Source organism: Hyaena hyaena, unplaced genomic scaffold (assembly GCF_003009895.1).
Source record: "Hyaena hyaena isolate Hyena2069 unplaced genomic scaffold, ASM300989v1 scaffold_469, whole genome shotgun sequence".
NCBI lineage: Eukaryota > Metazoa > Chordata > Mammalia > Carnivora > Hyaenidae > Hyaena > Hyaena hyaena.
The window spans coordinates 904,829-924,060 of NW_024081103.1; the positions used below are offsets into that span (position 1 = coordinate 904,829).

General features: G+C 36.7%; 2 protein-coding genes across 9 annotated transcripts in view; one reads left to right on the top strand and one right to left on the bottom strand.

Moving 5' to 3' along the window:
* The window catches only part of LIN54 (lin-54 DREAM MuvB core complex component), a 65,227-nt gene extending 55,982 nt beyond the window's left edge, over nt 1-9,245 (top strand). For all 7 annotated transcript variants that reach the window (XM_039253974.1, XM_039253978.1, XM_039253973.1 and 4 more), the window contains 4 exons: nt 1,092-1,194; nt 1,347-1,484; nt 5,035-5,237; nt 6,985-9,245. In XM_039253974.1, the coding sequence (XP_039109905.1) occupies nt 1,092-1,194; nt 1,347-1,484; nt 5,035-5,237; nt 6,985-7,186 (646 nt within the window). In that variant the 3' untranslated portion in view covers nt 7,187-9,245. The remainder of the gene's footprint in view (nt 1-1,091; nt 1,195-1,346; nt 1,485-5,034; nt 5,238-6,984) is intronic.
* Nucleotides 9,246-14,644: 5,399 nt separating this feature from the next.
* THAP9 (THAP domain containing 9) overlaps nt 14,645-19,232 on the bottom strand; it is a 15,957-nt gene continuing 11,369 nt past the window's right edge. For both annotated transcript variants that reach the window (XM_039253965.1, XM_039253966.1), the window contains exon 5: nt 14,645-17,053. In XM_039253965.1, coding sequence (XP_039109896.1) covers nt 15,076-17,053 — 1,978 coding nt within the window. In that variant the 3' untranslated portion in view covers nt 14,645-15,075. The remainder of the gene's footprint in view (nt 17,054-19,232) is intronic.

Here is a 19,232-nt window from a genome sequence, read left to right on the forward strand (position 1 = left end):
TGATGGTGTAAAACTACTATTTCATTCATTCAGAAAGTTATTTTATAGTCTTTACCGTGGATGAGGCACTGGAGTGGAAATTTAGAGACACAGTAGCATGAGACAGACATAGTCTCTTTTGTTAATAATAATAAATTTGATTATATTTATGACCTTTATGTTTGGTCTCCTAAGTGAGGTGGTACTCCGAGTAGCTTTAAAAATTGTTGGATGGGGGCACCTGGGTAGCTTAGTCAGTTAAGGGTCTGACTTCAGCTCAGGTTGTGATCATACAGTTCATGAGTTTGAGCCCCTCGTCAGGCTCTCTGCTGTTGGCGCAGACTCTCTATCTCCCTCTCTCTCTGCCCCTCCCCTGCTTGTGCACACTCTCTCTCAAAAAAAAGAAAAAAATTAAAAACAATTTTGTTGGATGAGTAATTTGCATATTAGTTCTGAACCAAAAGATTTGACATGAAACAGGTAAGTGAAAAGCATTGGTCATGTAAGTGGTTTAAAATCCCAAGAAGTGTGGCTGTAGTTCAGGTAAGCAGATTGCACTACTGGAATATTGATCATGTTTTTCCTATTTTAATGATTTTGAAATGACTGACTTTGGGTTCACAGAAAATCACATAGCTTTTGTGTTGACAGTGGTCACTACCGGAACTAAGTTTTCTAAACAAAATTCTAGGAGCCAATGACTTTAATTTTGAGCCTGATCACGTGCTTGACAATCAGTATATATTAAGTCTGTAAGTTGGTGGCTCTGAGTACATTCTAAAATGTTTTACTGTATATATAATGCTTTTAATCAGATAATTTCTACTTTTGTTTATTTTAACAATGACTTTTCTGGGGTGCCTGGGTGACTCGTTTGGTTAAATGTCCGACTCTTGGTTTTGGCTCAGGTTACAGTCTCTCAGTTCATGGGTTTGAGCCCTGTGTTGGGCTCTGTGCTGACAGCAAGGAGCCTGCTTGGGACTTTTTCTCTCCCTCTCTCTCTACCTCTCCCCCTGCTCTAGCTCGCTCTCTCAAGATAAATAAACATAAAAAAAAAAAAAAAGCAAAACCAATGACCTTTTTATGTGATTTTCACAATTTTTGTATTCCAGATATTGTGATTGCTTTGCAAATGGTGAATTTTGCAACAACTGCAATTGTACTAATTGTTATAATAATTTGGAACATGAAAATGAAAGGCAAAAAGCAATAAAGGTGATTATTTTTTATTTTATTTAACTGACAGAAATTTCCAGTTTCGCCTGATGTTTTTAGAACTCAGTTGTTTTACAATGAAAATTAGTTCCTTTTGCTGTATGTAATCTTCTATGATTGAACTTCAGTTGATAGTTGATCTGTTTTGATAGGCATGCCTTGACAGAAATCCAGAAGCTTTTAAGCCTAAGATCGGGAAAGGAAAGGAAGGAGAATCAGATCGACGTCACAGCAAAGGGTGTAATTGCAAACGATCAGGATGTCTTAAAAACTACTGTGAATGCTATGAGGTGAGATCCTGGTTGGGGAACATAACCTAACCATTTTTTGAAAATAACTTTAGAAAGGGTATACTGTAAAAACTTACTTGCAAATTGGGAAATTATTCTGCTATTGCAGTTTGAAAATATGCAGTTGGTGCAAGGGCCCTATTTTGAGGAAGACCTTCTGGCCTCCCAAGCAGGGCTTCGGAGGAATAACTCTGTGGTCTTGTCATTACAGCTTTGGGGCTCATTACTGGATTACCATATCATAACTTCTTGATCTTTATACCTGGAAGTGTGCAAGTCAGAGCACCAGTTTATTGATTTTTAGTAAAAATAACATCGGGGTGCCTGGGTGGCTCAGTTGATTGGGCGTCTGACTTCAGTTCAGGTCATGATCTCACAGTTCGTGAGTTCGAGCCCCACGTTGGGCTCTGTGCTGACAGCTCGGAGTCTGAAGCCTGCTTCACATTCTGTGTCTCCCTCTCTCTCTGCCCCTCCCCTCGTCACTCACTCTCACGCTTGCTCGCTCGCTCGCTCGCTCTCAAAAACAAGCATTAAAAAAAATTTTTTTTTAAATAGCATCAAAGTGGATTAGAAACTAGCAGTTGTCCTTAATGGAAGGATAGTGCTACCCACTGTCCCCCATGGGCTTTTGAAAATGCACGTGGATACAAAATAGTCTGCATTCCAGGGACAGTCCTGAAAGTGAAGATTGATCTTGCCCAGCATGCCTGTAGTGCCTTGTTGAAGAGCAGTGCTCTTTGAAAAACTGATATGTTATGCAGTTTGCTTTCTGAGCATAAAAATAGGAAAGGAGAAATATGAAATATTGCTGGTTGAGGTTATTGGTCATTGTGAAGTGATTGCATCCATTTTTGCTGCTGACCATTCTTGGTGAGGCGTCTTTGACAGGTGCTATTTATTTATTTTTAAATGCGATTTAAATCATCCCCTTCTTGCTATAGACAAAGTACTACCTGACATAACTATATAATAAACATTGTTTTCATTTTCAAATCTTAAATAGAATAATCTATTCATTCCCAAGAGTAACCCTGTGTTAGTGCATTTGCTTTTTTGGTATACCTGAAACTCTTCACTGCCAATCATTGGAATTGAGTCATTCCTACAGTTAGTTGGCTTTCTCATCTGTTAGATTTTTATACTTTCAGATTTCGTATTCAGAAGGACACCTTAGTTTTAGTTTTGGCAGAAGCCCTAGCCTTGTGCTTGGTAAAGTAATACCAAGGACGGCGTTCTCCCCTCATGGCACTGCCCTGCTTTAGGAGTGTGTGTCTGCCATCCCGTGCCCCTTCCTACCCAAAGTGTGTCACAGTAAAGCTGATGTATCTGTATTCCCTGTGTAGTGAATTCTTAATTCACCTATGTTAGAAATCAAATACTCCTTCCAAGAAGTATATAGTAAGGTAACCTCTTGTTAGTCCTAAAGTCAAAATGAATGAAAATGGTGTATAATTAAGAGTATTTTGAAAGTGTCTTAAATAATGTCTTAGAGTCAAACAAGTCAGTTTTTTCTTCTGTGTTGGAAAAGACGGACTCCTTTATTTGAACACATGCTGAAATAGGTGGCTTCTGTTCATAAACCATATCCTACAGAATTCATCATGACTATGTAAAAAATGTAAGAATAGCATATTCTTATTATAAAACCAAGTCCACGAAAAGAGACATAATGAAAATTGATGTACAGCTGGGTCAGAAGGGCAGAGAAGCCCTTCCTTGCATATGGCGCTGAGCAGTCCGTACATGCCAGGTATATGATAGTCAGACATACAAGAACTGACAATTTAACTAAATCTGAGAATTAATGGAAATAGAAAAGGCAGTGAGCTGGTTGAAATATGCTACAAGAGAGAAAGCTGCCCTGTTAACAAAATCCTTGACTTTTAGGACACACATAACGTCTAATAACTAAATTGTCATTCTCAAAGACCGAGAAATGGAAACACTTGAAATACACGAATCTATGACTGGCAGTGGCTGATTGTCCCATTTTGCATTGGCTGGGATATTGTATGACAGTTTGTGTGTTCAGTTGCTAGTCTTGTGAATTGAATTGGCTTTTTTGGTCCAGTTAGTCTGCATCTGGGTAACATGTGCCTGTTCCTTTCACTCAGCTTTCAGGGCTTGTTGAGTGGAGGTGTTGACTGTCCACATTTTTTAAACGGTTGTGCCTTGTAACCTTTTTTCTCCTCCTTTTTTTGACCACAAGGGAAGTTGTATCAGCAAAGCTAAATGAATACTCTGTCATTCCAATTTCTTCTTCCTGAGTTCCTGTTAGATTATTAGTACCTTTCTTATGGTTCTTCATTCTTAATCCATAGTATCATTACTGGTGTGTCTTTTTCCCCCATTGATACCAGGGATTTCACCTCTTCATCATTAGATACTTATTACATGTAGCTTAGCCCAATTAATCCAAAATCTATATCCATTTCTTCCCTTGGTAAAGAGAATTTATTTCTGTATTGTAAGAAAGGAGCAGGATTAAATGTGTTCATCATCATATAATTTATCTTGCTAGGTGCTGTAGAGCCAAAGAGTAGTAGGTATGTTTCTTTAAATTGACATGGGTTCACTGAAGAAAATGTAGCCAACAAAAGATAACCCAAATTTACTAGGTTTTAGGAAATGTCAGTGGCAGAACAGTGAGATCTCACTTTACCTCTTTTCCCCAATCAGATTGCTAAATACTAAAAAGAACTATAATGTACACTGTTGGAGGGAATGTGGGGAAGCCTTCTTTTCTACATTGCTGATGAGATGTGAGGTGTTACAGCCTTTTATAAAAACAGTCTGGCCACATCTATTAAAGTACACATACCCTTTGGCCAGTGAGCCCAATTCTAGAAATCTAGCTCATAGAAATAAAGGCATAATATATATATAGAAAGAGAAAAGGAGATGCAGAAAGTGGGCATATGATTTTGTAAATTGAACTAAAAAAAAAGATGTGTTTTGTTAGTTAAGATAGGTATATGTACATAAGGGCTGTGTTTTTCATAAAAATGTGCTTTACATATTTTTACATACAAGGACACAGTGGTTTAATATGGACTGTAGAAGGATTTGGGGAATCTGGAGAAGGGGATTCAGGGAGGGATAATATGGAAATTATCCATAATAAAAATAGCATCTATGAAATTCCTCTCCTGTAATAATTGAGTGTGTGTTTGCATAAGTGGGACATGATTAACATGTTAATGGTGATTTGACTGGGGTGGTTGGATTGTGGATAACCGTTATTTTTTAATGCTGTATCATTCACATTCTTTATAAAGAACATATGTTAATCCTATCAGGAGGAAAACCTTTAGTGGGGGAAGAATTGATATGGAAGTGCTCAAAAACACACACTGTGTAACTGCTCTTGTTAAATACTTGACCTATCCACATGTAGGTAGCCCACTGCGTGTTTGTCAGGAAGAGCTTATTTCCATTGTATCTTATGTCATTTGACCAGTTAATTCTGTTATCTACTGATTTGATCAGTCTACTTAGAGTAATGCTTTTTGGGTTTGATTTGGAAGCTTTTCTTTTGTAAATCTTTTAGGCAAAAATAATGTGTTCCTCAATATGCAAATGTGTTGGCTGTAAGAATTTTGAAGAAAGCCCAGAAAGAAAGACACTGATGCACTTGGCAGATGCAGCCGAAGTGAGGGTACAGCAACAGACGGCAGCAAAAACTAAGTTATCTTCTCAGATTTCGGACTTGCTTACCAGGCCAACGCCAGCTCTGAATAGTGGAGGAGGAAAGTAAGTCAGTATTTTAATGTCTTTTTATAGGATGATATCAGTATTCTTCTTTTTGGACAAAATTCATACTTTGGATTGTTGCAAACCTCTTTTTGCACTTTCTATTTTTAGTTACTTGTAAAGGATTTTGAAGGTAATAGGAAAACCACTGTCCGATATAGTACATACTTCTAAAATGCTTTGTGCTTAATTTCATTGGATTTCTCGCCACTGAAATGAGGTAATGATGTAATTTGACAAATCCCTAAGAAAACTAAACTCTTACACCTGTTCCTGGCGGTATCAGCATTCATATTTTGCACATCCTTTCCTTCTCTTGCCTTTTCTGCGCCCTTGTGGTGTTGCCCCCATCCTCTTGGGGCACCTTGTTTCACTAGACAACTAAACTCTGGAAAAGGAAAACTCTTGAGCTTTAAAGTTTGGCCGAGCTGAGTTTAAATACTGTGGGTGCTGTGCAGTAGTACTTGAATTCGACAAGCACCCCCTCGCCTACTCAGGGTCTCGGTTCTCTTATCCTTCCTATCAGCCTTACCACGTGGCCACGAAGAATAAAGTATTGCTGTCACCGCGTTTGGTGGGGCCGGATGCCGCATAGCTTGCTGGTGTGGATTTGTATCAGGGTTTGGTAGAGGTGAATTTGCAGAATTATTAAATGCAGTGAGCCTTGCGGATGGTATATTGTGTAAAATGCCTAAGTTGAAATAGGCTCCAATGCTTACAGAAATGCTCCTTTTTGAACAAAATATGTCAGATTGCAATCCTGAAGAACTGTTACACAGTAGTGTAACGCAGTGTTACACTACTTACATAATATTAACATCATTGCAATATTCTATTTTCTAATTTAAAGTGTTTTGCATTTTAAAGATTTTCACACAAGTGTACAGCACCCCAAACCCTCAATTATTCTCTTGTCATAGCAGGTCTGAACTTCAGACTTGATTTGTTCTGCAGTTTCCTTCTGTTAGGGTTGTTGAGTTTGTGGTGACTTTAAGTTGCCTGATTTGTCTCTGAAGGCTTTAAGACTCGGCTACGTCAGCAAGCCTCAGTCAGGATGGATTGCTCTTATTTAATACCTAATAGTTTAGGTCTTTATGAATGAAACTCCTTATAGAGAACAGCATTTGGTTTCCCACCAATTTGGTTTTGTTTGCCAGGGTGGACAGTGCAGAATTTTGGTGTGCTTTCTGTTTTATGAACAATATGGGACTCTGGGAAAGTGCTTTACTTTTAGTGTTGTCCAGGAGATAGTGCTTTCAATTCGCAATTTTATTCATTCATTGAGCAAATATTCATGGAGTGTTTCTCTGTGTCAGGCAGTCTTCTAGGCTGTGAAGAAGTAATAGTAAATAAAACAAAGATTGCAAATAAAACAAAGATTGCACTCTGGAAACTAAGATTCGTTAATTAGGAGTACTTTGTTATAGAATTATTCAGTCGACATAGAGAATTAACATCTTTTTTTGTTAACCAGATAACCTAGTGTAGGTAATAAGACATGTATTTTATGTAAAATTGTATTTTCTGAATAGTGTTTTAAAAATACACAATAATAACACCAGGTCTAACTTTTTAAAGTGCTTTGGGATGTGCTTGTGCTCACTGCACACACTCTAATGCTCAGTGTGCTGGTGAGTCACGAACGTGTCAACAGATATTCATGTGAAGCAAGGTCATCCACTGTTGCTGTTATTCAACCATCATCATCTCTCTCTCTCTCTCTCTCTCTCTCAAAAAATCATTTCAGATTGCCATTTACATTTGTAACTAAAGAAGTAGCAGAAGCCACATGTAATTGCCTCCTTGCCCAGGCGGAGCAGGCAGACAAGAAGGGAAAATCAAAGGCAGCAGCCGAAAGGATGATACTTGAGGAATTTGGACGATGTTTGATGAGCGTCATCAACTCTGCAGGCAAAGCAAAAAGTGACCCTTGTGCCATGAATTGCTAACTCTTGCACAAAAGACTGATAAATGGAACTGTACAGAAAATTGAAGGTCCAGGGATACTTGATTTTCTGGAAGATAATTTAACAATGATTGTACTGTTAACTCAGTCCTTGTGAGACCTGAAGTTATAATATTGAAAGAGAAGAAATTTTAAATGAGGAAATTCGTACATTTTAAATCTTCGTTAAATCTGTTTATGCCCCTTCTAAATTGAGATTTTCTTTATTGTATTATATAGATTTTTAATTTGCATGGGTTTCTTAAGAATTAGATGTTCTATCCTTCTGATACTATTGACAAATAGAGGACATTTATAAATTAACATAATTTATAATATATGGCGTTGTATGACTTTGTTCCAGTAGAAAAAGCCAGAGAACCATTGGTGTTACCCAGTCATTCTTTGGTACCAGACCTAAGCAGATAGAATGTCTCCATAAGCAAATTCTTATGAGACATATTCAGATGACATTTTGTGTTTAGAAAAGCACTACCTTTTTAAGAAAAAAACTTTTTAGCACAGATTCTGGAATAATATCCTGTTGTCACTTTGGGAATGTCAGAAGGGGAAGTAATCCATAGGCACACTTTTAAAATTAAAAAGTTTTTTTAAAAAACAAAGTGTTGAGGAACAGTAAGTAGTTCTCGATAGGCAAGGTGTTTTCTCTAAGAAAGAGTGACTAAGAGATGCTCTGGGATGTTTCCATTTTCTTTGAAGGAGGTGCTGTGTATTTGAAATGATAATAAATTGTCAGAGTGATTCCTGGGTACTGTTAAAAGTGAGAGGTGCATACAAATAGAACTTACCATTATGTAGTGATATAGAAACTTACATAATCATCAGGTATAAAATTTGACTTGGATGGGGAAGTAAAGAACATCAGAGCTCTGATAAATGAATTGAGGGAGGAACTTTTCATCTATACAATTCTCTTTATAGACTTTTGAACTAAGAGGTCACAATCCAGTGTAGGAGTCTTAACTTGATTTACTGAAAGGGCCTCCTAACAAAGCTTTCAAAATTATAGTGGGATTTCTTTTTATAAGGGAAGCTTAATATGGCATTATTTTTAGCCAGTGATTTGATAAGCTGAAGGTATGAGTGTTTTCTTATTATTATTAAAATAACCTAAATCATTTTCGCTAATTCAAACTTCAAAAGCTTTATGAATTTAAGAGCCTGTAATAGGACTCTGGATTTTATGACAAAAAAAAACCATGTTAGAATTCAGGCATTTTGTTAGGTACCTTAATCGTCAGTAATTATTAGTATATGATTGTTACATTTCCTACAAGGAATCTGTAGTTGTATGTATTAAGTGTGTATATATGTTCATATGAACATGCAAGATATAGGCAATAGAAATTAAGTAATCCAAAAGAAGATTCCGTTATTCACTGAAGTATCTTCCTTTTGAAATCTGGATTTATAAAATTATAGTGCAGTAACTTTAAATGTAGATAGTGCAAACATTCTTAGCACCTCAGTCTAGTATGTTTAATTAAAATTTGTATAAATGTAAATTAGTGTAAGAGGATAAAATATCTAATCAAGTTATTTTTCAAAAGATTACAGTACCTTTTTGGTCTAAACCTAAAGTTTGTTCATTTTGTACATATTCTGTGTTTAATTCTAATTGCACCTTTGTGATGTGTATTTATATACAGTGTGCAGAAAATGTTTGTGAAATTTGGATTACAATTGTAGATTATGTATGACAGCATTGCTTGAGAATGTCTTGCTTGTAAAAACTTGAAGGTGCAATCAAATGCTACTAGTTTTTCTGATTTTCAAGAAGCTATCTAAAGTATTAAGACTTTCCTTCCTGTGTAGTACTTACTAAGCAACTTTTTGTATTTAGGCATTTGCATCAAATTGCTGAACAAGATTAATATCCACATTAATTCAACAATTTTAAAAGACTATTTGGGGAGGGTGGGTATATAATTTTTTTAGCTCTATTTACATCCCAAAGTAGAAAGATTAAATTTATATTTACTAGAGCTATTCAAAGAATACACTTTTCTATATTGTAAAAACAGGACAGCAAAGTAAATCATACAGAAAATAAACATTTATACTATTCTGTAAAAAAAAAAAAAAAGAGGGTTTGCTTTTTTTCTTTAAGAACACTTTTAACCATTTAACATACAAGAAACTTAAAATATCTGATTTTAAGTAAATCTGACATCACTTCTGAAAGCACACAAAAAATAAGTATCATTTTGCCCAATTATCATTAACCAAAAATTGCTTTGAAAGAATATGTCTTCTGTTTTCCACTGTTTAGGGCAGAAACTCAGTCTACTCTTTCCTTTCTTTTAATGTGTGATGTTTTTATGGTGAGCACCTACCTTTCTTAGTTTCCTTTTCTCAAGAATGAAAAGAAACCTGTAGGTCTTCTCTCTGGATTATCTGGGAAATAAAACCTTAATGTTGCCCATAATAAAACAAGCAGAGCAGCGACTTTAGGGGCGAGACTACTGCTTTAGCTTCCCTGTTCTTTGATTCAGACAACTAACATTTTCTAAGTCTTATGTAAAATGTGAATAAAAATAACCTATAGAAAAGTTTTCTACTTTTATTGTTCTGTAACACAAATAGCTAAGAGAATACTCGTTATGTGAACGCAGCTTCAAACTAGGACCTCTACCATCATGTTGCATTGTTTTTCAGCATTTTCTGTAGAAAATTCCGCAGGAGCAACCCAAAGGAAAGGAAGCCAGTCCACTAGAAAGCCTTTACCAAAAAAAAATTGTTTTTTAATGTTTTATTTATTTCTAGGAGAGAGAGAGAGAGAAACAGCGTGAGCAGGGGAGGGTCAGAGAGAGAGGGAGCCACAGACCGAAACAGGCTCCAGGCTCTGATCTGGCAGTCAGCACAGAGCCCGACGTGGGGCTCGAACCCACGAACTGCGAGATCATGACCCAAGTGAAAGTCGGACGCTTAACCGACTAAGCCACCCAGGCGCCCCTAGAAAGCCTTTACTATTGGAGTTATTTTCTACTATGTCAATTACTTAGGACTGTGTGTGTGTATGTGTTTCCTTAATGCAGATTTTGTCATTATCTGTAGACCAAATGTGAGGTTTTTATAATACAAATTACTTTATAAAGTGAAAAGTATAAGGGCTTTTTTTCTATAAAAATTGTAAATAGTTTTATGAAAGCATTTAAGGCATTTTTTTTCTCAAAAGCATTAATATATTCAGTTCAGGGTAATATTCACTATAAGGCCACAGACTTTAATTCTCTGATTATATTATCAAATGAAGTCTGGCAATAGACAAAAAGAATGCATTGTGACCAGGCTGGCTTTATCTCAGGAATAAAAAATTGACTCAACATTCAAAAATAATCCATGTAATTCACTGTATGGATATAAAAAAGAAGTAAAACTGTATGATCATCTTAAAAGTTGCAGCGAACCTTTTGAAAATATTAAAAACTACTGAATTATATGCTTTAAAAGGGTTAATATTACAATATGTCAATTATATCTCAAATATTTTCCCAAAATTAAAAGGTACAGAAAAGTTATCTGACAAAATTCAAGACCCACTTATGACTGAAATGCACATACACACATACAAACTCTTCAGCACACCAGGAAGAGAAAGGATTCTCAACCTGAAAAGACCATTTACTAAAAAGCCTTCAGCTAATATATAAGTGGTGAAGACCGAAGGCTCCCCCTGCTAGACTAGGAACCAGGCACCAACTTTGTGTTGGGGGTCAAGTACAGTAAGTGGGGGAGCACAGGTTGGAAATGAGTAAGACAGTACGGGTAGATGTGACTGCCTAAATACAAAAGTCATAGTGATCTTTAAAGAAAAAAGCTAGAATAAGTGAGTTTAAGCAAAGTCAATATGTAAAATTGTATTTTACATAGTAGCAATGAACATTTAGAAACAAATTTTACAATTAGCATTTATAGTAGCACCACAAAACATGAAATGTAACATACACAAGATCTGTAGGTGAAGTGTAGAAAACACTGATAAAATCAAAGACTTTAAAAAAGGAGAGATCTACCATGTTCGTGAATTGGAACACTCAATATTATTAAGATATCACTTCTCTCCAAATTGATCTTTGGATTCCATAAAGTTCCAGCCAAAATCTCAGCAGGAATCTTTGTAAAAATCAACAAGCCGATTAAACAATATGTACAGAAAGATACAATCAGAATAGCCAAACATTTCTGAATAAAGAACAAAGGTGAAATTTCCACCTGACTTCAAGGCTCATATAAAGTCTAATTAATTAGGTCACTGTGGTACTAGAAAAGTGTCAGACCAATGGATCAATGGAACACAACAGAGCCCAGAAGTAGACCCATATATATATGGTCAGTTTTTGAGAAAGGTTCAAAGGTAATTCAGGGAAGAAGAATCTTTTTTAACAAACAGTGCTGGGATATCCATATGTAAAAATGTGAATCTCAGACCAGAATTGACTGCAAATGGATCATAACCTAAATGCAAGACCTAAAGCTACCAAATACCTAGAAGAAAACATAAGAAAAACCTCTGTGGCTTTGGGTTAGGCAAAGATTTCTTAGATATGAAACTAAGAAATATCCCTAAAAGAAAAACATTGATAAAATGGATTTTTCAAAATTAATGTCTGCCCTTCAAAACACAATAAGGAAAGTCATAGACTGGCAGAAAATATTTGCAAAATGCATCAGATAATGCACTTACATCAAGAATACATAATAACTAACACTCAGTAAAATAAAGCAACCTTCCAAAATCAGGGCTAAAGACTTGAACAGACCTTTCACCTAAGAAGATTATGTGGATGGCAAATAATCCTATGAAAAGATGCTCAGCATTGTTAGCCATTAGGAAAATGGAAATGAAAGCCACAGTGAAATGTTAGTGTACACCTATTAGAATGGCTAATTCAAAACTGAACCCTGGCAATACCAAGTACTGGGAAGAAAGGAGAGGAACTGGAACTTTCATACATTTCTTGATGGGAATGCAGAGTGGCACTGTCACTTCACAAAAACAGTTCTGGCAGTTTGTTATAAAGAATAATGTATACATACCATACTACCCATTGTATGAATGCAACACATTTTTATTCAATCAGTTGTACATTTAGGTTTTTTCACTTTTTAGCTATAATATGAAATTTTACATGGACATGTTATTTCTCTTGGGTATATTATATATACACCTTTCAGCAGAACTGCTGGGTGATAAGGTTAACTGTTTAACCTTTTGAAGAGCTGCCAAGCTGTTTTTCAAAGCATCTGCATTCCTACCAACAAGGTAAGAGGATTTCAATTTCTCTACATTCTTGTCAACATTTATTATCTTTCTTACTACAGCCAACCTAGTGGGTGTAAAGTGATACCTCATTGTGGTTTTGATTTGCATTTCCCAGATGGTTTATGATGTTGGGCACATACTCATGTTTTTACAACCCATTTGCATTATCTCCTTTGAAGAATGTCTATTTATGTTCTTTACCCATTTCTTCAAACTGGGTTATTTGTCCTTCATTATTGAGTTATAGGAGTTCTCTGTATATCCTAGATACAAGTCCTTTATCAGATGTGTGAGTAGTATTTTCTCCCATTCTGTGGGCTGCTGATGGTGTCTTATGAAGTCAGTTTTATTGGTGACATCCAATTTATTTTTTGTTGTTCATGTTTTTGATGTCATATTTAAGAAACTATTACCTAATCTAAGTCTCAAAGACTTCTCTACTTTCTCCTAAGAGTTTTATAGTTTTACTGATTATACTTAGGTCTTTGACACGCTTAGAGTTAATACTTTTGCATGTGGATATCCAGTTGTTCCTGCTCTATGTGTTGAAAAGTAGGAAGGATAAATTTCTGAAGAGAATGTTTGTTTTCTCTGAAGAAACAAGGACAAAGGTGCTAAGTGGAAATTAGAAACTAAATTACCCTCATGAAATATGAATAATTTATTTTAAAAATCTGCTGTAAAGCATATTGTGTTAAATAAACTTGGTATCAGACTTGAAACACTTTCACTAAAGCAAGAGCAATTAACTGTTAAAGGCAGTGAAGGAGGGGCACCTGGGTGGCTCAGTCAGTTAAGTGTCTGACTTCGGTCATGATCTTAGGGTTTGTGGGTTCAGGCGCTGCATTGGGCTCTGTGCTGACGGCTTGGAGCCTGGAGCCTAGTTCAGATTCTGTGTCTCCCTCTCTCTGCCCCTCCTTGTTCTGTGTCTCTCAAAAATGAATAAAAACGTTAAGACAATCTTTTTAAAAAGTCAGTGAGGGAAATATTTCTGTTGTCAATATTTGTCCCATTTATCCAGCACTTAAAGAAATGATACAAAACACTCATTTCTTAAACTACAGAGTATACATTAGTCAAATGCAACAGCAAAGAACATGAGACACCTACAGATATGAATCTAGTTTTAAGTAAAGATCTGAACAAATCTTGGATTTATAGAAGTAATAAGTTAAAGGTGGTGATTTACAAATAGGGTTCCTTTAAATAATATTTAACCTGGTATATCTAAAATTCTATTGCAAACACAACCCACAATATTTAGACTTCTCAGAGATAGCTCTTGCATAAAATATACTACAACTCTGGTTACATCTCAAAACTTAAACCTTTGTTTGAGGTAGAACAAAACAGAAATATATCAAAATATGTAATTTAAGGAGAATCTCAGTTAATAAAACTCAACTTTTGCCTAGTCAATCTTTTGCAGGTTTAAGTTTTCATATTAATTATACTTCATGAATATATTCACAAAGAGTAGATGTTTTACACACACAGGCGAATCACCTGCTTGTTTCTTCTTTTATAAATTTAAAACACTCCTCATATGTGAAAGTACATTCACCTATGTTTTTTTTTACTCATCTTTTCAAGTGTGGGTGTGACAGAATGCAGAAAATTGTCCTTAGTATGTTTCCATCTTCAAATCATTTAAGCTTCTAAATTTCTGAAAAAACTAATTATGTAATTAAGACAAATATTCTCATAACCAGTCTAAACTGACCATCTTTTTCTAATTTATTAATTGCATGGTGTGAAGTCCCATTATTCATTTAACACTGAAAATATATTTCAGCCTCCCTGCAAAACACAAGGACACTTCAGAAGAACTTGAAATAAGGCTTCTCACTCTCTGATGAGCATCGGGCTCTTCCAGTGAAGTCAAATAAGTATCCACTCTATTATTCTAAAGTAGTATTTTGAAGTCCAACAATGGATTGTGAAAATGACATCACCTATGTATTTCTCAGACTACATTCTCTGGCTTCGTTGTAGCACCCGGAACCATTTCCTGGCTCATGTTTACCTTCTGTCTGATAAAGCCTAAGTATTTCCACTTTAGGGTACTCTGGCAAAGGGATTGTGTGGTATTTGATATTTTCACTTGGCCTAATTTTCAAACCACATCTTAATTTTCACATGTAAGTAAAAATTACATCCCAGGTTTTATATTCCTTTTTTTTTTTTTTCCTGTCAACATTCTTAAGAGCTGTAAACCAAAGCTCTTTTAGGGAATGAAGTCTATTTATAAAAGAAGTCAATGTTTTAATGACTCTTAGTTGTTGTTATTCTCTTGTTTTAAAGCAGACTGGACAAGTTGAAAAGTCTGTCTAGTCATGTTACTCAGTCTTACAGTCGTATATTCAAAGGCAGCATCTGTTGGCTGGTCTGCTCCTACTGACTTACTGCTTCCTACATTCTGAGTAACTGAAATGTTGCAAACCATACCAAAGTACAAGCAGATTTTATAAAATGCATAATTAGGAATTCTAATAAGTCAGAATTACAAACTTGTCACTGTGCAGAATGGTCAATTTATAAAATATGGTAGGTTGAACTTTAAATGTTGACCAACAATTCTTCGTGAAACTTTTATTTTAGGTGCCTCATTTGAATGGATATCCATCATTACTTAACAAATGCCTGAATTTATTGGTATTAGCAGAACTTGAACATCTGTAATCCTGTAAAGATGACCAGTGTTTCCTTGAAAAGGTTTTCATTTCAATTCTTTCTGAACGGTGTTTTAAAGGGTACTGAGCTACATCTTTAGCTCTGATCTTTAAGAAACAGATTATTATATCCTTTAGTAACTTTACAAAGTGATTGATGGCACACACTTCTCCATCAAAGAGATGCTCATCTAAATCTACAAAAAGATAAATATGCCCAGAAAGCTCACATAAAATTTTCTGCTGAAGATACAATTCTCTCTGTTTAGGAAGTAGTTCATAGACTGCCATTCTTGAATGGGTTCTTACAACTCGATCACAAATATTTATGACTTGACATAGACTTTGTGAAGGGAAATGTAAACCATTCTTCTTTTTAACACACAAGAGAGACCCAATTTTAGCAACCTTGAGATCTGATGCATAGAGTGCACTGATGCACTCCTCACAAGTTAAAAGAGCTGATAACTTATTTGCAACATAACTGGCACAACAGGTGAGTTTTCGCTGGTGATCTGACAGATCTAGCAACGCCTCACTTAGCGAACAATTAGACCAGTCTCGGCAAATATCGTCTTTGTGAAAAAGAGTCTTCATACTGCTGACACCATACTGACGCTGAACAGTCCAGAGTGCCAAGTCTGTCCTTCGAGCAATTGAAATGTCAAGGATGCTTACTTCACTTAGAAAAACTTCATCTTGTGATCTGTATCTGGTCTCCAAATTGTGGTAAGCTTTCTGGAATGCCATACAGGTAGGGGTAGAGCTGGTTACTAATACCTGTCTAAGCATCCTGAGAAATAATTCCAGATGATCTTGACTGAATTTATAAGTCAGAAGATATGGAAAAGGCATGACTTTTGGGAAAACGTAATTCTGATAGAGCCATTTTAAGCTCTCCGCGTTAAGCAAAAATCCCAGGAATCCTAGTTTTCGCTTACCTTTAATTATTTGATTGTTGCTAGCGTCAGATAATGTAACAAAGATAGTCTTGGCTTCAATTAACACACGATTGATTTTACTGTAAGTTTCAGGCAGTAGAGGTCCTTTAAGTCCCTTTCCATAACAGTTCCTACTATTAAAAATGTCAAATAGATTGTTAATTAAGCGTAAAAAATGGACAGTACCAATACAGTTTTGAAAAGGAGGCAGACCTAATGACAGCAAGCACTCCAATGCGCTGGCCACGCTCTCACTGAACAGCTGGGCAGCACAGTTAGTCTTCAGCACGTGGTGTTTCAAATTTGCAAGTTTTCGTGGGAGTCCTTCTATGTTTGCTAATTCCTGGTCCCCCAGCGCCACCAGGTCCACAAGGTGCTGCCAATGTGCTATGCCATTAATAAACTGAATGCTCTGAAAATTCTGAAATGCATTTCTTATTAATCTGAGCAAGTGGCAAGAGTCAAAGAAGTATGCAATCTGCTGACTAGAAGATGAGGGATGCTGAAATGTACACTTCATGTTGTCCCCATCAATATGTATCCCCAGTGCTTTGGCCATCTGAACGCTGTGAGCTGTAGCATCGGAGGTGACAGCCAGAACTGTGATCCCTATGTCACTCAGTTTGCCAATGCTAAGACGAAGCAGCTGAGCCTGCAAATATCCAGATGCCCTGTTAACAAAAAAATAACCGAGAGGCGTTCTCCAGTGACCAGAAATACCCACTGCCATTAACAGAATAGTTTCGGACGCGAGGGGCGTTTCATCGGCATCAAGTATGCCGAGGCCAAAGTCCATAAACCCTTGTAAATGGTGACTGCTGGGATCCCACTGAAGTTGTTGCTTGAGAGATATGCCTTTTATTATCAGTGAACAATACTGATAGAGTTGGTCTCCGTTCTCTACTCTTCGCTGAAGAAAAGAAAAAATGTTGCTGTTGAAGCCTGGACTGGGTTTGCATTTAGATAGCCATCTGGGAGATACAAAAAATAAAAAAAAATAAAACTCAAATGAAGAAATAAAAAAAAAGGGAAGAAATACCTTAAATGCTGCTAAGTAGCTTCAGATTCCTATAGAAACAAAGCCAAATATAAGTAGCCAAATTCTATGGACATTTTCAAGCATGTATTCAAATAGTTACCATAAAATACTAAGATAACAGAGAGGCTTAGACATGAAGTAAGTATTTCAATATGCAAACACACCAAGAAACAGTTTTAATTGCTCATCTACTTCTTTAAAATGTATACAAAACAATTACCCGGTTTGTTGTAATTGTGATGTTTATATCATAAACCAGCCTTAGCTGTAAATTCAATGAAATGAGAAAACTGCTGAAGGGGAGGGAAACTTTGAGAACATCTAGCAAATCTACCTCATTTTTCAGACTAGGAAACGGGGACAGAGGGAGAGCTGAAGCCGCATGGCCCCTGCTATGCTGTTAGGTGTGTACAACCCAATTTCTGGGTGTCCTGCCAGTGCTTTTCTCACGGCTCCTTGTGGCCTCAGAGCTGTGCCCTAGGGGACAAGGAAGGCGTCAGCATCTGTCTGCCCTACGCCAAGTGCTTACACTACTACCTTAGGAGTTCTTTTGTAGTGTCCTTGCCCTTTCCAGACTGGTTATGCTTTCTGATTACAGCCATGTTGGTGGCTGTCTTCAGAATCCTCTTCACTCAGTTCTAACTTACCTCTGATTTGTTGTAGGGGCAGGAAAGACAGCCCCCAAGTTTAAGGACTGTCTAAAATAAGATGAACTGGATTCTTTTTAAAAAAAATTTTTTTTAATGTTTTATTTATTTCTAGGAGAGAGAGAGACAGCGTGAGCAGGGAGGGTCAGAGAGAGAGGGAGTCACAGACTGAAACAGGCTCCAGGCTCTGAGCTGGCAGTCAGCACAGAGCCCGACGCGGGGCTCGAACCCACGAACCGCGAGATCATGACCTAAGCGAAAGTCAGACACTTAACCGACTAAGCCACCCAGGCGCCCCAGATGAACTGGATTCTTAAGTAGAGACTGATGTGTTCATCTTAGCTAAAGTTTACTTCTGTAACTCAAATGACTTTTGGGGTTGTTACCTTTCTGATTGGGGGCTATATTCTAGACTGCCAAGATTTCTTCCTGGACAGTCGGCCTCTAACTGAGATTTTCATGTACCTTGCCCTAAGTATTTCAGGACAGAGCTTTCCAAATATTTTGCTGCAACCTAAAAGTTCCATAAATGAAATTTACCCTCATTACATGCCATGCATACACATATATATAACATAGGTGTGTATATAATGCCAATTATGACCCGGTAAATTGATTTCAAGATGCGCAAATGAGTTTGAAAAACTCATTTACAGGATGCAAAAGACATATTTCAACTTTAAATTGCTTATAACCTAATTAAGAGACAAAAGGACTTGGGGCGCCTGGGTGGCTCATTCGGTTAAGCATCCGACCGACTCAGGTCATGATCTCACAGTTTGTGGGTTCAAGCCCCGCATCAGGCTCTGTGCTGACGGCTAGCTCAGAGCCTGGAGCCTGTTTCAGAGTCTGTGTCTCCCTCTCTCTCTGACCCTCCCTTGCTCACGCTGTCTCTCTCTCTCTCTCTCTCTCATAGAAATAAATAAAACATTAAAAAAATAAAATAAAATAGGATGGAATAGTAAGATAATGAGAAAATATAGGAGTGGCTATCCACTGGGGTACTGCAGCCCACTAGTATGTTCAATATCCTTTGCAAATGGGTCTCCAAATTTTAATTGTTTACATTTTTCCTTGCATCAGGATTGACTCTCACATGAACACCAAAGATACCGTGTTGCACACAGAGTCAGTATGTTATGAAACTACTTGATGCCTTTATGTACAAGTTTTTAGTTTAAATACGTTTTTTTAAAAAGCTTGTTCTTCGAGCTTGATTTTTAAGTGGAAATCTAAATGGTATCTTTTTTTTAACATTTTCTTTATTTGAGAGAAAGAGAGGGAGAGAGAGAGAATCCCAAGCAGGCTGTGCACCAGCAGCACAGAGCACAAGGTGGGGCTTGAACTCACAACTGCGAGATCATGACCTGAGCTGAAATCAAGAGTCGATACTTAACTAACTGGGCCAACCAGGTGCCCTAACATGATATTTTAAATTAAACATAGTTTAGTTATGGGTGATTA